Genomic DNA, 22835 nt, shown 5'->3' with positions numbered 1-22835 from the left:
TTCTATTCCCGGGAGGAGGATGGAGATACTATATTGATGACTAGGCTTAGGATCCGGGACACTTTAGCAAACAATGTACGTAGGCCTACAACTTGACTATAGAATTCCTTGAGCATAGTAGACAGACATACTATAATGTAAACAACGACGTCAATGTGCTGCATTATATTCTACTGTTAATAGTACAATCTAGTGGCGGTGGAAAATGAAGTAGGATACATACCTCACAAGTTTTCATGTCCCTCGGCGACATTGAAGTCGTTAGCGTTACAATGAACAACCATGTAGTACATACTTGCAACTAGTTCGAAAAAACTGTTCACTGTTGAAAATGCACTGTGATGGCCTGAGTTCGTTTCGTAGGGAGAGATGGAAGAATACTGTACCTCTGATCACGAACCGGATTGTACACTAACGCAGAGGTAAACAAAACTCAACGCGCCACCTCACTCCATCTGTACTCCGTTGCACTGTTAAGTCCACTTCATTCTTAAGTTGTCTCGGATCCTAAGCCTGTTTATGACATAAGATGCATACTTCAAGTACATTTTTTGCAATAAAATGTTTTAAATAATGAAATAAATGATGAGAAAGCTTAGATTATAATGAAATAGTGTGGTAAACGGTCCAGCCACAATGACTTAGTGGATAGTGCGTGCTCTCCCTAACCAACCGATCCGTAGTTCGATTACCTGCATGGGTGGAGATTTATCTCCATTCCACGGGGCTGGATGTTTGTCCCTTGTCTTCTACTTGTCCTGTGATGCCTCTGCGGTGGCACTACATCGTACTAACCACACTACCATAGAGGTCAGTCATGTGAGAGAGTATAATCACAGTCTAGTATATACAGTCGCGAAGCTCAATACGTAGTAAATATGCAAACATTAGATAGTTGCTCACCACTAGGATCGCTAATATCGCCTCATTACAGGCAATGCAAAATAGTACCGTCACAGTCTATTGTTTCTAGCACCCTCAAAACTCAAGCTTCGTGACTGTATATAGTAGACTGTGGTATAATGTTGGTCCACAAAAAGTACCGCATTTTAAGGATCTTGTAGCGTCTCACGAAGAAAAACGTTTGCTAAACGGAACGACAAACAATTTATAATTTGAATTATATGTTATTTAACAAGAATTAAGGATAATTGTTTCTTAAGCTCGAAAAGTAAGAATCGATTTTTTAAAAGTGCAATAATAACTGTAAATTTCGACACGTGTGCGTCATCGATCTTTTTCTTCGATAAAAATTGAATTTATGTCCGCTATCTTATATTTAAACTGTGTTATCTAAAAACTTTTGTTTTGTGCCATGCTAACCACACACCCAGGGAGTTCCGATAGTTTAAATATTAGTATTGATTAAATTTCAATATAGCCTATCTACCATATTCAGTAGCAAAAGATCTTATTGGCTCTTAAAATATTATTATTATTATTATTATTATTATTATTATTATTATTATTATTATTATTACTATTATTATGCCTAGTTCTACTATTATTACCACTATGCATTTAATAAACAAATCATTTCGACAACAAATGACACCAATTATAATCTTCTCACGAGAAAGGGCCCCATTTAATTTCTGACAACTAATACGAGTAGTTGGAATTGTTTTTAACTTAAATGCCAGCCAGATGTATTTGGTAATTTCTTGATGTCTATATAGGGTAAAGGTTGGTAATATTGTGATACTAATAATATTAGTATGATAGTACTCTTTGAGAATTTTTTACAATTTTACTGAGCGAGAGAAGGACCGGTTTTGTGCAGAAACTTGTCCAGGAACATTCCCTTAATACGTTGACGTAAAAAACCGATCTTCCTCTCGCTCATTAAAATTGTAAAAAAATTCTCAAAAAGAACTATCACAGTATTATTAGTATCACAATATTACCAAACTTTACCCTAATGCATGTGTCCTACCTCATCCCTCAGCTTAATGAAGTGAATGGGAGAATAATGGAGTTATATCTGCAACCAATTCCAAGTACTGTCATCCTCTGAGGAATTTAGTGCTGAGAGGAATGCGGTTCCGACCAGTCTAGCGCGGTACTGGAGTGGGAGGGAACAGAGACAGCGGCAGTCTGGAAGGAAGTACAATCATACTGAAAACATTCGCCCAATTTACGAGAGCATTATGCCTATTAGTTTTCTAACGTATTTTTGGCGAGATAGAGATACAACCATTCATACTTACGTGTTCAGAGAAGGAAAGTATTGTAGAAAATTTTATTTATTTATTTATTTATTTATTTATTTATTTATTTATTTATTTATTTATTTATTTATTTATTTATTTATTTATTTGTTTATTTATTCTGGTGAAGTTAAGGCCATCACACCACCAGAAATACAAATACAGTAAAATAAATAAAAAGAAAAATCATAATAAAACTGCAATAATATAAATGAAAAGAAGGATCATACTATAAAATTTAGTGATTAGTAGAATTGAATTAAATTTTTAAAGTAATCAATTTAAATATACTGTACTGCTGAACTCACTTGAGAAGTAAAACTACTTGATTTGTATTTTAAGATATCACCAACAAATTATTTTCGCATGATATTATAAGAATCTGTTTTTCACGATATCAATCACACATATTCTAAAATTCGAATAGAATAAAACCAAAAACTTTTCGACAGCATGTTTCCTTAAAAATGACTTGTAACGGTGAAATATTTAATATGAGTAATTCATATAATATTAACATAGCTAACATCAGGGAGATGTTTGAGCAGAAATTGCAACAATATATTTTAATATATTAATAACAAATCCATATAGGCCTAGGTAAACAATATGTATATGAAATATTCACACACTACTACAAACTAAAGACTGCATATTTTTGGACGATTAATACTTCCCACTCCGCTCAGCTCGGCTTGGCTGTAGCAAAAAAGAATCTACCTGCAACCCCCCGCAACAATGGCAAGAATACCTTAGGTCCCAGCGCTAAACTCGTCGGAGGTAGACAGTACATCTGTTTGTGGCCTGTGGTTTTCCGTGGGTTTCTAAGGCTCTAAAACAAATATCGGGATGAACCCTAAAAGATATGAGCTATATCTCCCTCCCTCCACAACACAAATTTCGGCATTTTTCCTAATTATATCCTTTCGAAATCGGAGCCTTATCTTCCACATATTGCTTTGGACAATGAAGAATGTCACTTCGAAACTAGTCAGCCAAATAATTTCCTAAAAAAGTTAACACAGTAAAGAAGTTGTAAAGTTAATCAGTGTTAATATATTTGTCGATGCATACACACTCTAGTCGGCTGAGATATTCTTTATCTTTTGTATAATCCGACATGGAAAAAAAAATTCAATTAAACAGATTTAATTTTTGTGTTTTCTGTAAGATAATAATTGAATACTACTGCTGCGGCTGGTCCGATTTTGTTTCATTACGTTTTGCAGTTGTCGCAAGTGCACCGGGGCGAACGCGTTAGCGGCCTTTGTTACAACGTTCGGATGCTGGTGGAGAAGCGTAATCGCTGAGATCGGTCAGTGCACGTCAGTTCAGTTGGAAGAATCAGGTGACGTAGAGGCGACCTATTTACAACGTCAAAGTATGCTATATACACTTTTGTCTGAATACGCTGCCATATCACATACGTTTATTGAAAATACAGGGTCCGGCAAAAAGATCTGACCGTTTTTTGAAATGAGACAGCACAGTTGTATTTTAATGTAAGTTGGTTTTTATTCTTTTATCGAAAAGAGGCATTATTGTCATTTACTAATACAAAAAAAAATAATTTTGAAAATTACACCCTCCAAATGACGTCCATTTTTTCTAATGCAGGCTCCACCTGACTCTGAAGTTCAACACTGCCCTGCCTACCACGTCTCTGGCTTACGGGCATAATGTAAGTTGGCTTTTATTCTTTTATCGAAAATAGGCATTATTTCCATTTACTGATGCAAAAAAAAAAAAACGAAATTAGACTTTGAAAATTACACTTTCCAAATGACGTCCATTTTTTCTAATGCACTCCTGGAGCCTGACTCTGAAGTTCAACTCTGCCCTGCCTACCGTGTCACTGGCATAGATGAATGAATGGAGAGGAAAGTGGGAGGAGAAACTTTAAAGGTACAGACCGATTATTTAGTCCTGACAGCTCAGCGACGCGAAAGAGGGGAAGTAATAGGAGTATTGGGGAGAGCTTCGGAGTAGAGATAAGGACAAGCGGTCGGTAAGGAATGCAGTACAGCTTAACTAGAAACATACAGCTTGTACCGCACGCATGACATCCGATCGCTCCGAAGGCAAGCGAGTGACTAACCCAAACACTCATTGGCGTAACTAAATGGACTCGTCTGACCCAGGCGCACATTTCCGGCGACTGCCAGGACTAAATAATCATACTGTACGTGAAAACACGTCCTTGCAAGGGAGTTGGGTTGTGGAAAACTGAATATGTGAGCTCCAAGCCTGTTGGCCACTTGTCTCACTTCGAGTTTCGCTCCTCCACGGAAGGCGCTCTAGAAAATTTCGAGAGAAAAGCCGAAATAGGACGTAATATTAGCTATGGTCCGTCCCAGGAATCTGTGGAGTAACTTCGCGCATATGGGGGGCGGAGTCTATCTGTGCCGCAGTGTATTGCGGGCAGCATCAGCTCGAGTCCGCTAAGGGTAAGATGCTCGTGATAGAAGGTAGAGTAATCTTCACATATAAATTATTCCCTCCTGCATGCGATTGCTCGCTTCGTTCAAGCAATGCCTCCCCCAGAGCAGTCATTGGCCCTATCCCTCCCACATACCACTTGCGCAGAGGTCTTGTTTCGCCTTTCTACTCCACAGATGCCTGGGATGGACCATACAACATAAGGTAGAGGGGAAAGTGGGGGAGAAGCACGGCGAGCTGACCAAGAGGGAATAGAAGTGCAATGAACTGAATAAGAAGTGATACGGTTGAAGTCTAGGTAAGGAAACGGTAATAGCCAATTTGGCTATTTGATGATTCGAACGCGTAGGATTTAATCATCGCAACGGTAATAACCAATTGGGTCTTCGATGATTTTTTTTCAGATCAGTAGACCAGGCAATTGGCTCTTTGGTGACGCCATCGATCTGTAAAAGGGAACGATTAGATTCTATTATAGCCCGAGTTAGATGTGAATAATTATTAATTCTGAGTCGTTACCATTGTCTGGGGAAGTGAATGCAGGTCCATGGCCCGTTTCTTTTAGGACTCATCCCGACATTTTGTCTTAGCGCCTTAGGAAAACCACGGAAAAACCTTAGGCAGGATGAGTTGTCTCAATTTCAGAGACTAGCCAATAGGCTCTTAGGTAAAATGACTCTATGATTCGATGGATTCGCCTTATACAGTTTTAGAAAACCTCGAAAAAACAAATCAAGTAAACAGAAGCAGATTCAAACATACACCCGATAGCAGCGCCGGAAGACGACTCCCGATCGTTACCCTCAGTGTACGTCGGTGGTCTGGAGTGTTGTCTGTGAAATTATATTTCTAATATTGAGGGTAAGGAGAATATTCTGAGAAGCCTCGTCTTTAGACGATCTTTTCCTCATTCAGAACCCAAATTCGTGAAGCATTCGTATCATACTCAGGAGCAGGGTTTAAGCTAGGAAATAAACAATTGTCGCAAAAATGCACAAATGAAAAATTATATTTGTGCAAATTGCGAAAATAATTATACAGAAAGATAAAATTAATAAAGTATGCAGAAACAAAAAGTTACGTAATTTGTTTCTTGGAGTTTTATTACTTTCAATTAATGTCACCACACTCTACATACAGGGTAAAGGTGCCTATCCTGTGATAAAATTTCAATTGACTGTCATGGAGTTGTGGTCTCTGACTTTTAAGTCTTTGACATACCTAACAGATGCCAGGAGATGTCTTCTTTTCAATTCTATTGACTACCCGCCTTTTGAATAGAAGCAGTCGACTGCAGAAGCTTTTGTTTAGTGAAAGGTGGTTGACCAGTAAGTTTTTCTTTCTCTTGTGGCCGCTCCTGAAGAAACATTTTGTATTTGAGATAAGAATTAATATAGCATTTTAAAAATGATATATTACTGTAGATTATAGTCAGCTGAATCGATGTGTATGATTATTTAAACATTATAAGACAATAACAGTACTACAGGAGCTTTCCCATTTTCGGATTTATTTTCATATTTCTCCTTCCTGGCTCTCTCGACAGTGATTTCAACGTTAAATTGTGAAAATTAATGTCTATGAAAGAAAATAGTTCGTGGAAACAATAATAGAAATAAATTATAGAAAACATCAATTATCAAACATCGACCAACACTTACGATGGAATAAACGTATTACATATTTATGCAATAGAGTAAGTAAAACAATTTATATCTTTGTTATACTTCGGTCATATTTACCAATTAATATTTTACGTCTCATTTATTTAGCTTTATTTCAGTCTATTCTCCAGTATGGAATTTTAGGGTGTGGACATGCGTGTATTTCTAATCTCACTCCACTAATACTTACTCAGAAAAGAATAATTAAAAAATGCTTAATAAACCAGTTGATTACTCATCCGAGCTTTTGTTTACTGATTTTAATGTTTTGAAAATTAAATAGATTTATTATATTGCCTTATTAATCTTCATACATAAAAATCGTAATAAATTCAAATTGTATCATCATAAATATGGAACTAAAAGATCCGATTTTATACGACTAGAGGAACCAAAGTGTTTCACAAGCACAGCTCTGAGCCATGGTACCTACTTTGGTCCAAGGTTATGCAATAAAATAATTGATAAATACCCAATACCCAAATTTGGATAATTATAGTATCAGAAATTTCAAAAATAGCGTTAGGAATTTAATTTTTAAAGAATTTATGTTGATTTAATATGTATATGTATTTGTATTTTTAAATTGAATTTATTTCTGTAATTTTTTTTTCTTGACCCAGTTTGTGTCAAATAATTATCTTTGTTTGTGTTTATCTTTGTGTTTAGTCCACACCTGTGGAGTAACGGTCAGCGCGTCTGGCCGCGAAACCAGGTTCGAATCCCGGTCGGGGCAAGTTACCTGGTTGAGGTTTTTTCCGGGGTTTTCCCTCAACCCAATACGAGCAAATGCTGGGTAACTTTAGGTGCTGGACCCCGGACTCATTTCACCGGCATTATCACCTTCATTTCATTCAGATGTTAAATAACCTAGATGTTGATACAGCGTCGTAAAATAACCCAATAAAATAAAATAAATCTTTGTGTTTAGATATCTCCCTGAGCACGAGTTTTTTACTCCTTCAGCGGAGAACTAAGATTGTATTTTTGTACATGTTATTTTACTAACAATAAACAACAACAATTATAATAAAGTAATAGGGCATTTATTTAACTTAATTACTGCTGTTGTTAGGAATATAAATAATGAGATATATTGTGTTATAATTCAATTTATTCAAATTTAATTTTGTATTGAATTTAACTTTCAGTTTATTTTGTGTGTAATATATTAATATTGAATATGTATTTCTGTAGTTACACAAGTATTTTCTATGAAATTTGTCACTTAGATCCTTTTTCTATGTTGTAATTTCTTGCTTAATCCATATTAAACAATATACCATGACTTTAATGTGTTTTTCCAAATATACGTTTGTTTTCTGAGCAGTTAATGAGGATTATTTAAGTATCACCAAATTAGAAAACCACTAACACGGAATTTGGATTCCTGTTACGGATTTAGGAGCCACTGTATAACATGAAGAATCGTATATTATACACTAAACTTGTGAAACTGTTGATACTGAAACTATTGTAAAAACTGTAGCTATAGGTCCAAATAACGTCATTTAGGTGTTATTTGAACATTTTTATTACAATTTTAACATAAATATAGACTTTATGAAATATGTCACGAAATTAAGCAACTTTACCCTATTTATGTAAGTAAATCATTAGATTTAGAATCGACCTGATTGGCGAGTTGGTATAGCGCTGGCCCTCTATGCCCAAGGTTGCGGGTTCGATCCCGGGCCAGGTCGATGGCATTTAAGTGTGCTTAAATGCGACAGGCTCATGTCAGTAGATTTATTGGCATGTAAAAGAACTCCTGCGGGACAAAATTCCGGCACATCCGGCGACGCTGATTAACCTCTGCAGTTGCGAGCGTCGTTAAATAAAACATAACATTTAACATTAGATTTAGGTATGTTTAGAATCATTTACTGCTGAATTTACATCACATTAAAATACGTAATTTTATGGGCACTCTAAACATTGGAATTCTTTACGATTAAACTCTTCAAGATTTATTGTTATCAAAGTGCTAGCTCTTTTTACTGAAAGGCGATTTCTGATTCCAATTTTTACAAGATTCATCCAGAAATCCATTACTGAACATCTATTGCTCAATACAGTAGCGGCCGGTGGTCGAAATCCTCATGAGGCCAGATGCAACTAGTTTAAGTGCCTCCAATAGGAAATGTTTATTTGTTATATTAATTATTATTGTTACTATATTATTAATATTATTATTATTATTATTATTATTATTATTATTATTATTATTATTATTATTATTACTATTAATGAAAATAATTTCACTCACCAAATAAGCTGTTATGCTGTGAGTTTCAGTGATTGTTTCAGTGTGATGAAGCAACCCATATTATGTGTTGAAATTCCCGTCTTTCTTTCCTTTTAATTTTTTTCCTTTGACAGCAACAAACAAGGCCAAAAGAGAGGTTCATTTTGTACCACATTACCACTTTACAAAAAAGGACACTCTAACAATGAATTAATTACACCAGCATTATTTCTCGCATTTGTTTCTGTTTATATTTTCTCTAAATACATAACAACATTAGCCCAGATTCACTACTGTACTACGAAGTACAATAGTACAACATCCTAGCTTAAGTCATAAACTAAGACATAAGGGGAGAGAACAGTGTGGGTCTCTGCCTGCCAAAGAGCTGGAATTTTTGTTATTTATGGCCTATTTAGGAAGACAAGTCACCACTGCTATTCCCACCCCACTCTACCCTTGAGGCCGGCCCATGGGTGGGAGGAGTGAAACCTGACCAGGCCACGAGGCCAGACGAATTGTGCATCGGCTACAACGTTTTAAGCGCAACCTCAAAGCCCGCGAAAACACACGAAATGCAGAAGCCAGACCCGGCACGAGCGATCCTGGCCTCAGGAACGAATTTTACTATAAAACAGGTCTATATACTTCACAAGCCAGACCCGGCACGAGCGATCCTGGCCTCAGGAACAAATTTTACTGCAAAACAGGTCTATATACATCACAAAGTTTTGAAATGCTTCTACAGCGTATTATGCTTCATTCAAATAACGAATACATTATATAAAAACACAAAATTTGATTGCAGTTAAGCCAAGTGACTGGGGCCCGGCCTCACTTGCCTCAGTCAATCAGCCGCCACTGGCTCAATACCTTTTCGAATATCGCCCATTCCATTAGCATTTCATTTAAATTCAGATTCTCCAGAATTGATTTGTTCATACACATCCCAGATTTCATTTTCTCCATTATCATCTTCGTTTCTGAAGTCCAGTGTGGTTGTCGCATTTTTGCACATTTACAGTACATTGAAAGTTTGTTGCATTTTTAGTAGTCGAGTAGCAAAATGCGACAAATGCGACTGTAGCTTAAACCCTGCCCAGAATATTAACAAGAAGAGTCTCCGTCGTCTGAAAATATCGATATCTATAGGATATTCACTGCGCAATTCGCATTTATTTATGGATGTTTGGTAATGAACTAAAATCTGAATAAGTTCATAAATCACAAACAAAGATATGAGCACAGATAAGAACATTACACAGATAAGAATATTTATCATCGATAAAGTCGCATTAAAGTTGCATCAGCTTGGTAACATGACTCTCTTTTCTCGTAGTCAACGCTGTAATTTACGTCTGAAGTCTCATAAACGACTATAAGAGTACCATTATACGCTAATATGCAGGTAGGACTTCATTATGACAACTGAAGACAATGAGGTCCTGAAAACCGGAAGTGACGGTGCATGAAACTTCCCGTTAAATGTTTCGACGCAATAGTAAATACCGGTAGACGTGCCATTAACCTACAAGTAGTAACTACATACCTTGGTGTTATTTTAATCCGAGAAAACGGCTTATAATACCGGGAAGGTGTCATTCACTGTTCTGACGGTTGTAACTGAAGGCGTGTTTATAACGTGTCAACATACGGCTATCTCACATCACTGTAATTTGATTGACAAATTAACAGTACTTTTCAACAGACATTATCTACAGAATATCTATTGCAATAATCTCTAAATTCCTCGATACTCGTAGATTCTGTCAATATGAAGGCCGAATAATAATGAATGGAGAATGTGCGTTCAAATAATTCGTAGGGCTGAAAACAGAATAATTAATCACTAGAGCATTCGATAAGTAATGGCAACAACTGTAAATCAATGCTCCAAGGGCGCCCGCAGGATCCGATCTCATTGGTAGCAAGATGGTTAGAAAATTAGAGGAAACGGATAGACGAGGAGAGAGAAAACTGAACATGAAAAATAGCCAGTTCTGAAATCTGAATTACATTAAATTTAAAATTTAATTCAAAATTATATAATATAATTCAAATTTTAGTGTCTGATGTATCTATACAGGGTGATTCACGAGGATTTACCGTCCCTTAAGGAGCTTATTTCCTACGACATTCTGAACCAATAATGTCATATAAACATTTGTCCTAATCTCAATATTTTCAGAATTGCACTAATTTGAAGTTGTTTGTAAAATACCATTATTCTTGAGTTTTAAGGGCAAAAGAATGTTACAGATAAAGAATAAACTATTCTTGAGTATCATTTCTTTAATTATAGTCCCGTCGCTCTAATATCCGGCAGCCAATCACATTGCAGGTCGGCTACATTTAAACGTGTGCTTCATGTGATTTGCTGATGAAGATGTTATACATTTCTTAAGGCTCGATAAATACTTAATATAATTTCCCGCCATTTTGGCTCTTTCGTTGGCGTTCGCAGAAAGCACACGAGGACATTATTTGCCGCTCAATTATTTGCTGAAATACAGTGCGTTTGATTTATTATCATAGGAGCTACGACATGATAATGTTTAACGGTGTGCCAAATAGATCCCTCATCTGGTAGCTCGGCAACGAAAGAACAAAAATGGCGAACGATACTACCTACCTAGACATTATAGAGCCTTGACTTCCTAAGACGTAAGCAAAGAGGAGGAGTCACGCCGGGAATAACAGCGTCGTGACTATAGCTAGTATTCTGAAACTAAAAATGTGTTGTGAATTCCATAGTTGCTTCGTACAGAATTTTTTTTTTTTCGATTTTTAACTACAAAATTACATTTTCTTACGCATTTATCACAATTGTTACAAATCGCGCCTCTCTTGTAAATTCTTTAAGACTGTACATTAGGGTGCATAATTAAACTGTAAAGAATCAAGTTCCTAAAGTTATATTATTTGTAACAATTTTTGTGCGTGAGATTGATGTCAGTTTTAGTTAAAATTTGAAAAACAAAATCTGTACAAAGCAATTAACAACACATTTTTAGCTTCAGAAGACTAGCCAGTTAAAGAAGTGACACTTCTGAATAGTTCATTCTCTATTTGTAATATTGTTTTACCCTTAAAACTAAAGAAAAAAAGTATTTTACTAACAACTTCAAATTAATGTAACTTTGAAAATATTGAGATTAGGACACAAGTTTATATGACTTTTTTTTTTGCGCAGAATGTTTTCGGAAATAAGTTCCGTAAGAGACGGTAAATCTTCGTGAATCACTCTGTATAAGTGTATAGCTGCAATATTCCAGCTAGTAGTATTTCACTATTCTGATTCTTGAGCTTGAAACAAACATTGCAGTCGCCTAGGTTCTCGTCCACACATATCAATCACTTTATGCAAAAATGATTCCCTGTTTTCTTCTGTGCGTTTCCAATATATGGACAGCATGCATAGAGAGGAAAGACGGTCATCTCGCATGTTGTTCCTTAGCCACGTTTCCACTCTCCGAAAGGTGCTAAAACATATAAATACAAGGAATGCATATACGTAGTTTCTGATAAATGCTGTAACCATAACAAACGAACATAATAATAATAATAGTAATAATAATAGTAATAATAATAATAATAATAATAATAATAATAATAATAATAATAATGATTACACATAACTTACCTGAATGATCGTTCCAATGTATATGTAGTGCAGGGTAAAGTGATGGACAATGTCAAAAGTTGCTCAATGGATGGGAAAAAAAGTAAAAAAGGAATGCGTACAAAATAAAAAATCTCATTGCTACCACTGGCTACCCCCTGCAGGCGTCCTTGCAATGCTCCTAGCAATGACCATTGATATCTTATAGTACGTAATACAGCAGCAATTATTTCATAATTCATAAATATACAATATTGAAGATCTCTAAGTAACCATATTTTGTAAAACAGTGACTGTTTCTGATTTGTAGCACATAATACAGCCCTAACAAACGTTCAGTAGGTGCTCCATAAAAATCCAAGTTGCAAGAGGAGAAATGCAACTCGATGCTTTAGGCTTTTGAGACAAGCTTATGGAAGAGAAGTCCTTCCACAATGAACTATTGCAAGATGGATGGAAGCCTAGATATATATACCCAGATTGCTCGGCATTATAGGCTTTGACGGTAACAACTTTTGTCAGATTTACTATGCTGCCATCTAGTTGTTACATAAGGAGTCACGTCATAACTCCCATTTGAATTGCATTAGCGACTGTACTGCCATTTCGTGTTCGTTTACGGCGGACGGGTGGCGATCCTTGGAGTTGTTCTCTTCAAAGTGCAACCGCTTTTAATATAGGAATGAGCATTCTATATATGATCTGGGATGGAAGCGAGGATTCACTTTCAATCAAGAGCTGACAACCAAAAAGCTTTAGATCAATTAATAAGAGAGACATCCAGAAATGATGCTGCAGATGGAGTCCACCATCTTCCAAGGATTTGACAACATATTGTTGACATGGTAGGGGACTATATTTGAAGTATGTAATGCCAAAAATAATCTAAATTTAGTGTGAAACGGTAACTACGTTGCCATTACTTTTCGAATGTCTGGTAATTTTTAACAGTGCCGTCCCTATAGTCAATTAAACATCCACTAAAAAAAAGTCAGATCCACTAGTAGCTTAAGGTCAGGTTGCAGAAATGTAATTCAAATCAGTCCCTGATCACCAATCAGTTGATGTCTGATTTATTTCATTGTTCACTGCGTTGCACAAAAGTGAATCTATACTAATAATAAATCTATAGCCGAAATTTTTCTGGTAATTTTCGATTTTCCAAAAATAATTGGTCCTAACATATATAATTAACCACCCTGAAACCGAAAATCGCATTTTTGAAATTTTTGTTTGTATGTCTGTCTGTATGTTTGTTACCTTTTCACGCGATAATGGCTGAACCGATTTATATGAAAATTGGAATATAAATTAAGTTCGTTGTAACTTAGATTTTAGGCTATATGGCATTCAAAATACTTTATTTAAAAGGGGGGTTATAAGGGGGCCTGAATTAAATCGAAATATCTCGCTTATTATTGATTTTTATGAAAAATGTTACATAACAAAAGTTTCTTTAAAAATGAAGTCCGATAAGTTTTATTCTTTACAAAATTTGATAGGACTGATATTTAATGAGATAAATGAGTTTTAAAATTAAAATAACGCCATCTAAGACGGTACAATGAAATAACAAATGACTTCGTCTATAAGAGGCCTTGGACAACAACAATCGAAAAAGGGGCCTTGGACAGCAACAATCGAAAGCTATTAAACTTAGCCTACAGACAACGTTTCTGTGTTTGTATGAAGTAATATCGGAACCGATTTTGTAATTAATTATTATTTCACCATTGGAAAGTGTAGTTTCTCTAGATGGACATACTGCTATAATGTTATTACAGCAACTTCTTAGTAAATCGAGGACAGGTAAGATTAAAATAGCTTCCTATGCACAGAAAATTTGATAGGCTTTTTTGTACATTCGTTTTCTGTATTTCTTAAAATAATATTTATGTACACACTCATTTTAATCTCAGAGAATTAACGAACAACGAGAGTATATTGATTTAGTATGCAGTAATAGTACGTTAGCTTAGCAATCCATTATTTTATAATTCAAATTTTAACTATGCTCAATCGAATCGTGTTAAAATACATAAAATAGACTATATATGCAATAAATGCAATGCAAAAAAAATTGGGTAATGATCCAAGCAGATTATGTTGCGCTGTTGTAAAAGTTGTTGCTTCTGAGATTCAATAGCCCCCACAACGAATTAAAAAATTTCTTATTGGAGTACATCCGTTATCAACGCACTTTTTATATAGCTAATATAATATAATATAATATAATATAATATAATATAATATAATATAATATAATATAATATATACTAATAATAAATATGTAGCCGAAAAATTTCTGGTAATTTTCGCTTTTCCAAAAAATAATTGGTGTTAACATGTATTATTATTCATCCTGAGACCGAAAATCGCTTTTTTGACATTTTTGTTTGTATGTCTGTATGTCTGGATGTTTGTTACCTTTTCACGCGATAATGGGTGAACGGATTTCGATGAAAATTGAAATATAAATTAAGTTCGTTGTAATTTAGATTTTAGGCTATATGGCATTCAAAATACTTCATTTAACGTGACCTGAATTAAATCGAAATATCTCGCTTATTATTGCTTTTTGTGTGAAAAATGTTACATAACAAAAATTTCTTTAAAATGATTTCCGATAAGTTTTATTCTATGCAAAATTTGGTAGGTCTGATAGACTTTTAAAATAACAATACAATACGTTTTCACCGCCGCCTCAGATTGTAGCGTTGTTGTTCCTGCAGTAATTCCCATGTGCAAAATATAAAGTTTTTGAGTAGGAAGAAAAAAAACATTTATTCATTCCATGGCAATGGTACATAGGAGATCGTGAATTCTTACATTTTCGAAAGAAAGAAATATAATTACATATCACTGTTTATGCTGTAACACTATTTAAGTTATTTGAAGGTTTCAGAACCATAGTGGGCCAAGCGCCATTTACTGAAGACGTAGAAAACAAGGGTTAAAAATAAGTTATTACCATAATTCAATGGAACCATATAGCAAGTAATATAAAGTTTACACATTAAAACTAAATGATGTGTCAATCTTCATTAAACTATTGCGTGTAATAACAAATAAGAAACATGTTAAAGGAATTGTCATTGCACCAAATGAGTGCTCTCTGGACCAAAATGATTGCAATTTAATTATTTAAATACAATTTCAATTAAGTAACATATTAAACGATTTATCCTTGTAACAAACACGAATGTTCCTTGGATCAAACGTCCTATTTTAATTAAGTAATTACTTTATATGTATTTCTAACAGGTGCAGCGGAGCGCACGGGTACGGCTAGTATACAATAAACTTGTGTCTATTTACTAATAACACTGCTGATCTGAGAAAGAAATGCATTTGGCATCAGCGCTATTTAACAACCACGGCCAATTTAATGTTCTTTAAGAGGGGGAAAACGAATGCCTCGAGTGGGCGCTGATCAAGAAAACAAATTAATGCTTTTCCGTTTTGTTTCCTATTATTAATTTCAATAAATTTTGCTCGTTTTTACTTTGTATTTCAAAGCGTATTCTGGGAGTGCCATTGATTTAATCCCCAGTATGCTCTATCAATTTAAGAAAGCAGTGTATTGTGATAATAAATGATTGAAAGAACTTTAGTTTTGTCCTTTAAATGTGCAGAAATTTGATCCGAAAAAATGTAATGTTTCATTCTGCAAAGGAATTTTGCAATGTTACATTCGCTCGGATAAAATTTCTTCATATTTAAAGCACAATACTTTCAATCATATTATATTATTATAATACCACAGTTTAGTATATACAGTTGCGAAGCTTAATATTTACTAAATATGCAAACATTGACAGTTGAAATATGCATCCATAGATGGTTGCTAGCCACCAGGATCGCTACTATCGCCTCATCACAGACTCTTTCCCTAGCAGACGATAAAATGTATTGTACTTTTGATATCGTGTTCTTTTGAAAAATTAACACCTTCCTTCCACTATTGAAATACGAAATACATAAGGTTTATATATTATTTTCATAAAGTATATATTATATTTTATGAACTCACCTTCCTAGATCTTTCGGAAGGATAACTCTGACCTCTTTTTCTTTGAATTTATAGTGCAACAAGTGTTTCCTTGTCCCATATCATTACTCAATTTATTGTAGCCGTTTACAGTTATTGCAACCGATAACGAACATTTCACAGTTTACACAACTTTTCACAACAATGCGAAATACGGCACAGTCAATGCCTTTTCGATCTAGACCAGCCGTAATATATGTTCGGGTTTTCTATTTCAGTGTATAGAGCTCAGTGAATTATTATATTATAACTTTATTGCGTATCATAGCTAAGTTTTATTTAGTGTAATGTGTCCATAAGTTCCGTTTACTTCTTGTTGCATAATATGTTGCAGAAATAATTACAAAACTGTGTTATTTTAATGTGAAGAGAATTTTACATGTTAACATAATCTTTTCGCATCAACATTTTAAGTTTAGAATTGAAGCTATTTTGAGGTTTAATAAAAAAGAATTTATATTGTGATTTTAATATAGCACATCTACCTTCCTTGTTGGTAGAGCAGCTGACTACGGACTGGAAGGTCCGGGGTTCGATCCCAGGTGGTGACAGGATTTTTTCTCGTTGCCAAACTTTCAGAACGGCCCCGAGGTTCACTCAGCCTCCTATAAAATTGAGTACCGGGTCTTTCCCGGGGGTGAAAGGCGGTCAGAGCGTGGTGCCGACCACACCATCTCATTCTAGTGCCGAGGTCACGGAAAGCATGGGGCTCTACCTCCATGCCCCCCAAGTGCCTTCATGGCATGTTACGGGGATACCTTTACCTTTTTACCTTCCTTGATAAAGACAGAAAATTTATCATACCACTCTTATGAAATTAGCGTACGTACGATTGTTACTTCGTCTCTTAGGTAGTAGATAAATACAATAATTCAATACTCAATTGTAGTATTAAAATACAGACAAATTGAATGTGCGAAGTATCATACATGATATTATGCTTAATTATAATGTATAATTGCGAATTTATGAATATAAGATATAGTAAACATAACCTATAATATTTCCATATGAATGGCAGGGCATTGGAGACCACTAAAATAGACAGAAAGGGGCAACTGGGACAGTAAACATAACCTATAATTTCAACATATCTAAATATTCGTGCGGTGCAACTGAAAATTATTGAATCCTGCATAAATGAATGTACGATAATTTCGCAATATTTAATCGAAATAAAGGCAGGTAGGTCTATTACACATACGAACAACGTAATTTTCACACCAAAAATAATATTACACCTTAACTCGCAAGGAATTATGTCTGAAGTGTCTCCTGAATGGCTACGCTAAGAATCGCCTGTGTGCCTGTGTGTACAGACTTTATGGCCACTCTGTAGAATATTAACAAATTAGTGTCTGCAAATTGAGGGGCTTCCGTTTTGTCTGTGTGCAAGGCCATAATTTTCCCAATACTATTGCCCTTTATTCCGGAATATTGACCCTGTTGATAGGCGCTTCTGCAATTTAATAGCAGTACTATTACGTGATGGGAACATTACTTGGCTTTCGATGCCCTCTATTATGCTGTGGGTATAAAATCAGAGCACGGAATTAATGAGCGGAATTTACATCCATGTGATTTGAAAGTGATTACTTTGCATCGCGGTTTACAGAGGTTACCGACTTATTGTTTCCTGTTGCTGTGGAACAAGCAGAACTTTTCAGTGTAAGACGGAGTTTTGTAGGCAATGTTCCCGTTTGGGAAAAAATGAACACATGTTAGTACTGTACTTGTGGTGAAGAAAGTTAATACTTTAGACAGGTTTTCTTCTACTGATTGAGTTTGCCCTGTCATTTTCATTCCTTTAATGCTCCGTTGCTATATTTGACCAGTTCTGCGTGTTCTGTGTAGTGGAAATAGAGAAATTTCCACATTACTACCGAAGGCATTGCAAATCTCTTCATTCATTGCTTATTTCTGCTAGGGATGATGCATTTTTCCATTATAATGATTATTATTATTATTATTACTATTATTATTATTATTATTATTATTATTATTATTATTATTATTATTATTATTATTATTATTATTATTATTAGGTCTCAGTTCACAAAGTGCAGTCGTAGTAAGCAGCATATACAAGTAGGTTAGCGTGTGAAGAAAGTATGGGCGACGACCTAAATTCTTACAGGGCGCGAATCGGGAGCTTCAACGCAGGGCAGTGTTGCAGATGTTCAAAAGGTGAAAATGCTATAGTGTCGGATAGAATCAACATATTTATGGCCGCGACTGTTTTATCAATTCTACTGATTATTGGAAATGTGGAGTTAAACCCTGGTCCTGGAGATACAGAAGGAAGAGTCTACAGTGATGAAATGTTTCAAAGAGAATGGATAAACTACATGAAAGAAACGAGAGAAGACAGACAAAAGGCAAGTGTTCTACTAAACAAAGTAGCAAGTGATATAGATACATTAGTAAACAGATACACTGAAGTGGAAAAGAAGTTAAAGGAGGTTATCCAAGAGCAGGTGGTGTTAAACTCGATAGTTAAAAACTGGGAAAATGATAGTAGAATTAATAACATTGTAATTTATGGTGTTGAAGAGTGCAATCATGAAAAAGGAATTGATACTGGTTTCGTAGTGTGAGAATTATTAACTAATTATTTCAGTCTAAACTTGGACATAAGTGCGATAAATAATGGGTATAGAGTCGGTAACGGAAAAAAAGACCAATTAACTTATTGTGAAATTGAACAGTTACTTTATCAAAGAGAACATCATTGCCAATACGCGTCCCTATTATTATTAGGTCTATTATTATTATTATTATTATTATTATTATTATTATTATTATTATTATTATTATTATTATATTATACTGTACCGCTACTATACTCCAAGCACGAGAAAGTTTCAGGGGAATGAGATGTAGCGGAGTAATGCTGTGAATGACTGTTGATGTCATAAGATGTCATACACGTGGGTACGCGCGTCTACATTGGCTAACTCTCACAGCACAAACGATAACACTGATACACACATACTTATACTACCCTAGTTACAAAATTAGATCACTGTTAATCTCCTGGTCTTTTAATCTCTCCATACAGGAAATAACATATGCAGGAGAGCGCGTTTTTTTAAACTGACGTTATAACAGTAATATTATCTATCTACTTCGCTCCAATAGATGACGCAATAGTAAGCACATTCCTTTCACGGTTAATCTCCTGGTTGGAGAACAGTAGTATTCCGCCAAATGGCAGGTCTTTCACTGCAAACCCAGCATTCTCCAATATTTTCCGTTTTCTGCCATCCTCTTAGTCTCCGTATATGATCCCTATATCTTAATATCGTCTATCATCTGATGTATTCTTCTGCCCCGAACTTTTCTCCCGTTCACCATTCCTTCCAATGTATCCTTCAGTAGGCAGTTTCTTCTCAGCCAGTGACCCAGCCAATTCCTTTTTCTTTTCCTGAGCAGTTTCACCATCATTCTTTCTTCACCCACGCTTTCCAACACAACTTCATTTCTTACTCTGTCTGTCCATTTCCATCCTTTTCCATACTCACATTTCAAATGCTTCTAGTCGCTTCTCTTCACTTTGTCGTAATGTCCATGTTTCTGCTCCATACAGTGCCACATTCCACACAAAACACGTCACTAGTCTAAATCAAAAAGAAAAATGTTATTCCATTATATGACTTATTTTAATGTAAATTATACAGTTATAAATTTACATTTTGTTGATTAAAACTGTTAACGTTTTCGCCATGCAATATGGCATCTTCAGACATTGATTAGAGATATCTTATGAAAACAAAATATTGCAATGTAATTGTGAAGACGATACATATCAAAATTAATGAATGTCAAAGTTAAAAATATTAAGATAGTGAAACACTTAAGCGTACCAATTAGAATCAAAATTTTAAACTACGCATACAAACACATACGTACGTACATACATACATACATACATACATACATACATACATACATACATACATACATACATACATACATACATAGCCTACATATATACATACACACATGCATACATACATAGCCTACATACATACATAGCTACATACAGACATACATACATACATACATACATACATACATACATACATACACACATACATACATACGCCTACATACATTCATTCATTCATTCATTCATTCATTCATTCATACATACATGCATACACACTTTACGTTACAACCTTAATTCTAAAAATAAAAAAAACTCTTTAATTCGATGCGTAATGCGGGGATGCTTTGGTTTCGGAAGCAAAACTACGAACAAATTACTTTATAAATGTGATTATCGACTTACGTATTAAGCAGGTCACGGTTGCTTCTTTCTCCGGATAGCAGCTAGCATAGACCTACAAGACATTGGCCGATGTTTCGTTCTAATCTAAACAATAAATCCGGAATTGTGAGTTTGGTTGGATGCCTTCATAAAAAATGTAATAAACTTAAAAATTCATTTCTGTGCAGTCGACAATTCAAAGCTATGTAACGCATTCTTAGTTTCACAAGGATTACCGGCCCATTGACACGTACAATTTACATTCTCCTTATCTACTGTGATTTCTTCCCTTTCCTCTTTTCCTAGGTAGCATTTGATTCTAAGACATGGAGATAATATCTGCTACAGATGAATTATTTATGTCACATCCTATTTGGCATCTATGGCAAAAGGTAATTTATTTATAACTTTCCTCAGAGATGGGTTAGTTTTTACATTCCCTGCAATGAATATTGGAGAAGGAAGTATGATATTATGGTTGTCAATGAACTGGTCCTGGAGTCGATTCTCAGCAATGGAATTGGAAGAATTACTTCCCCTGTCGATGTAAGAAAATCGTTGTGCCAACTTTGAAGAAATCACCGTTCTGGTATAATTTTGGTAGGGTCTATAAGGACCTCTTAAGCCTACTATTGGAGTAAGTATTATTGGACCTATGCACTATTTAATTTGAATACTTCTTGAGTGTTTCGATTTCTAGATAAGCCTAGTGAGTGAAGAAAATTAATCCGATAATTTAGGAGGAAATATCATACGCAGACTAAATATGCTTCATTCGATATCGTGGGTGCTGAAATCATACAAATCATAAAAAATCTCAGTCAGTTTTTGAAATATCACAATACTTTCTTTAGGCCTTTACTTTGTATGAGAAATAAAGTGTGTGGTTAAATATTAAACATTTGAAGGGCTTGGGATCAGATAGTCCTATGCCACATTTTGGTAAAAATTGAGATTTTACCATCTATAAAGTCCTATCTATGCCTTCTAGTTTCTGTATGTGCGAGTAGTGTTATCTTTTGTCAACAGATTGCATAGCAATACAGTTTTGTTTGTTTTAGATTCCTGTGCTAGGTTGATACTTCTTTATTTTTATAATCCTGTGCCCATGGATAAATATACAGTATAATAGGATGCGAAACTGCGGTCAGCACCATCTGGCGGTGGGGGGCTGAAATAAGATGATCAGCGCCCAACGTCGTAGGTGGTGAACATTAGAACTACGTGTTGGGTACCCAGAGTTCTCTATTTATCCGTTCGAGATATTGCTCGAGAGTCGAGGAGACGAGATGGCGGACAGAAACTTGCTAATAAGTGAACATAAAGTGATACGTGTGTGTATAATCAGTGTATGTTAAACAGTGATGTTTATGGACGTTGTAAAAATAGTGTTGTGGAATGTATTGTAAAGGAATAGTAATATAATAAATTGAACTATCTAAGTAGTTCTTGCAGACTTTTCCATTGCGCTGTACAATAAATACCCAAAGAATACAATCCCAATTATATAACCTTTTGCTTTATTTTTTGTCTCTGTCTGGTTATATTTTAATCGGGTAGTGTAAAATAGATCGTATCTTTTATCTTCCTGTTGGCTCCGGTAGAATTTTCAATAGAAGATGCTGTGAGGAATAAAAATGTAAATGTTTGATTTTAAATTAGGTTAGTTTTGAATATCGATGAGGGTGGGAGGGAATACTTTCTGCACAGTTTAACATTTTCGTCACCAGGTGTGCTGCTAAATGCATGGAGTAATTACTTTTTTCGCTACTTGGTGCGCAGCTAGATGTAATAACGCCCTTCCCCCCAACAAGTGGCAGCAAGGTCAATTTCTACAACAGCGCCTCTAGTATGTGTTACGGGAAACTCAGTAAGTTTCGCATCCTGTTATATATTCATCCATGCTGTGCTTGGATTTAAGATAGCGGGGAATGAGGATCGATGTAAAAGCAAGTTATTTGTGTGTGTAAATGATGAAGAAACTACTGATATTGATACAGAGAGCTCAGATGAACTCGTACCAAATGAATTGGAAGATACACATACAACAAATAATAGTCTGTATGTAAGATAACGATAATAATTAGTTATTATGGCTTAGGATTGTTTTGATGCTGAATTTGTAGATCATATGTAAGAGAGCATTCTAAAGCAATTGATTTATTATTCATGTGTTACCTTGTTGTTTGTTCAAAGAACTGTCCAGGGCGAAACAAGAACTGAAACGTAACTGCATTATGGATACACTTCATTCGTTGAGAGTATTGAGTACCGTTTTCTAGTAGCAGGTCACACACACACATGGCCTCTGATCGTGACTTTGCTAAA

At 35.1% G+C, this 22835-nt stretch overlaps 1 protein-coding gene across 3 annotated transcripts in view; it reads left to right on the top strand.

Annotated features, from left to right (window-relative positions):
• Positions 1–22835, top strand: part of Pdk1 (Phosphoinositide-dependent kinase 1) — a 346111-nt gene that overhangs the window by 43635 nt on the left and 279641 nt on the right. The window contains exons 1-2 of one of the 3 annotated variants that reach the window (XM_069845256.1): positions 3653–3712; positions 3828–3891. The exons of 1 other annotated variant lie outside the window; for it this stretch is intronic. Coding sequence is in view for 1 of the 2 variants with exons in the window: in XM_069845250.1 (XP_069701351.1) it covers positions 3687–3712; positions 3828–3891 (90 nt within the window). In the remaining variant the exon portion in view is untranslated. Of the gene's footprint in view, positions 1–3652; positions 3713–3827; positions 3892–22835 lie in introns of those variants that run through there. One more of the 3 variants, XM_069845250.1, reaches the window with a different exon arrangement.

Source organism: Periplaneta americana, chromosome 14 (assembly GCF_040183065.1).
Source record: "Periplaneta americana isolate PAMFEO1 chromosome 14, P.americana_PAMFEO1_priV1, whole genome shotgun sequence".
Classification (NCBI taxonomy): domain Eukaryota; kingdom Metazoa; phylum Arthropoda; class Insecta; order Blattodea; family Blattidae; genus Periplaneta; species Periplaneta americana.
Note: the sequence above shows the minus strand (reverse complement) of the source record. Positions and strands in the feature narration are given on the sequence as shown.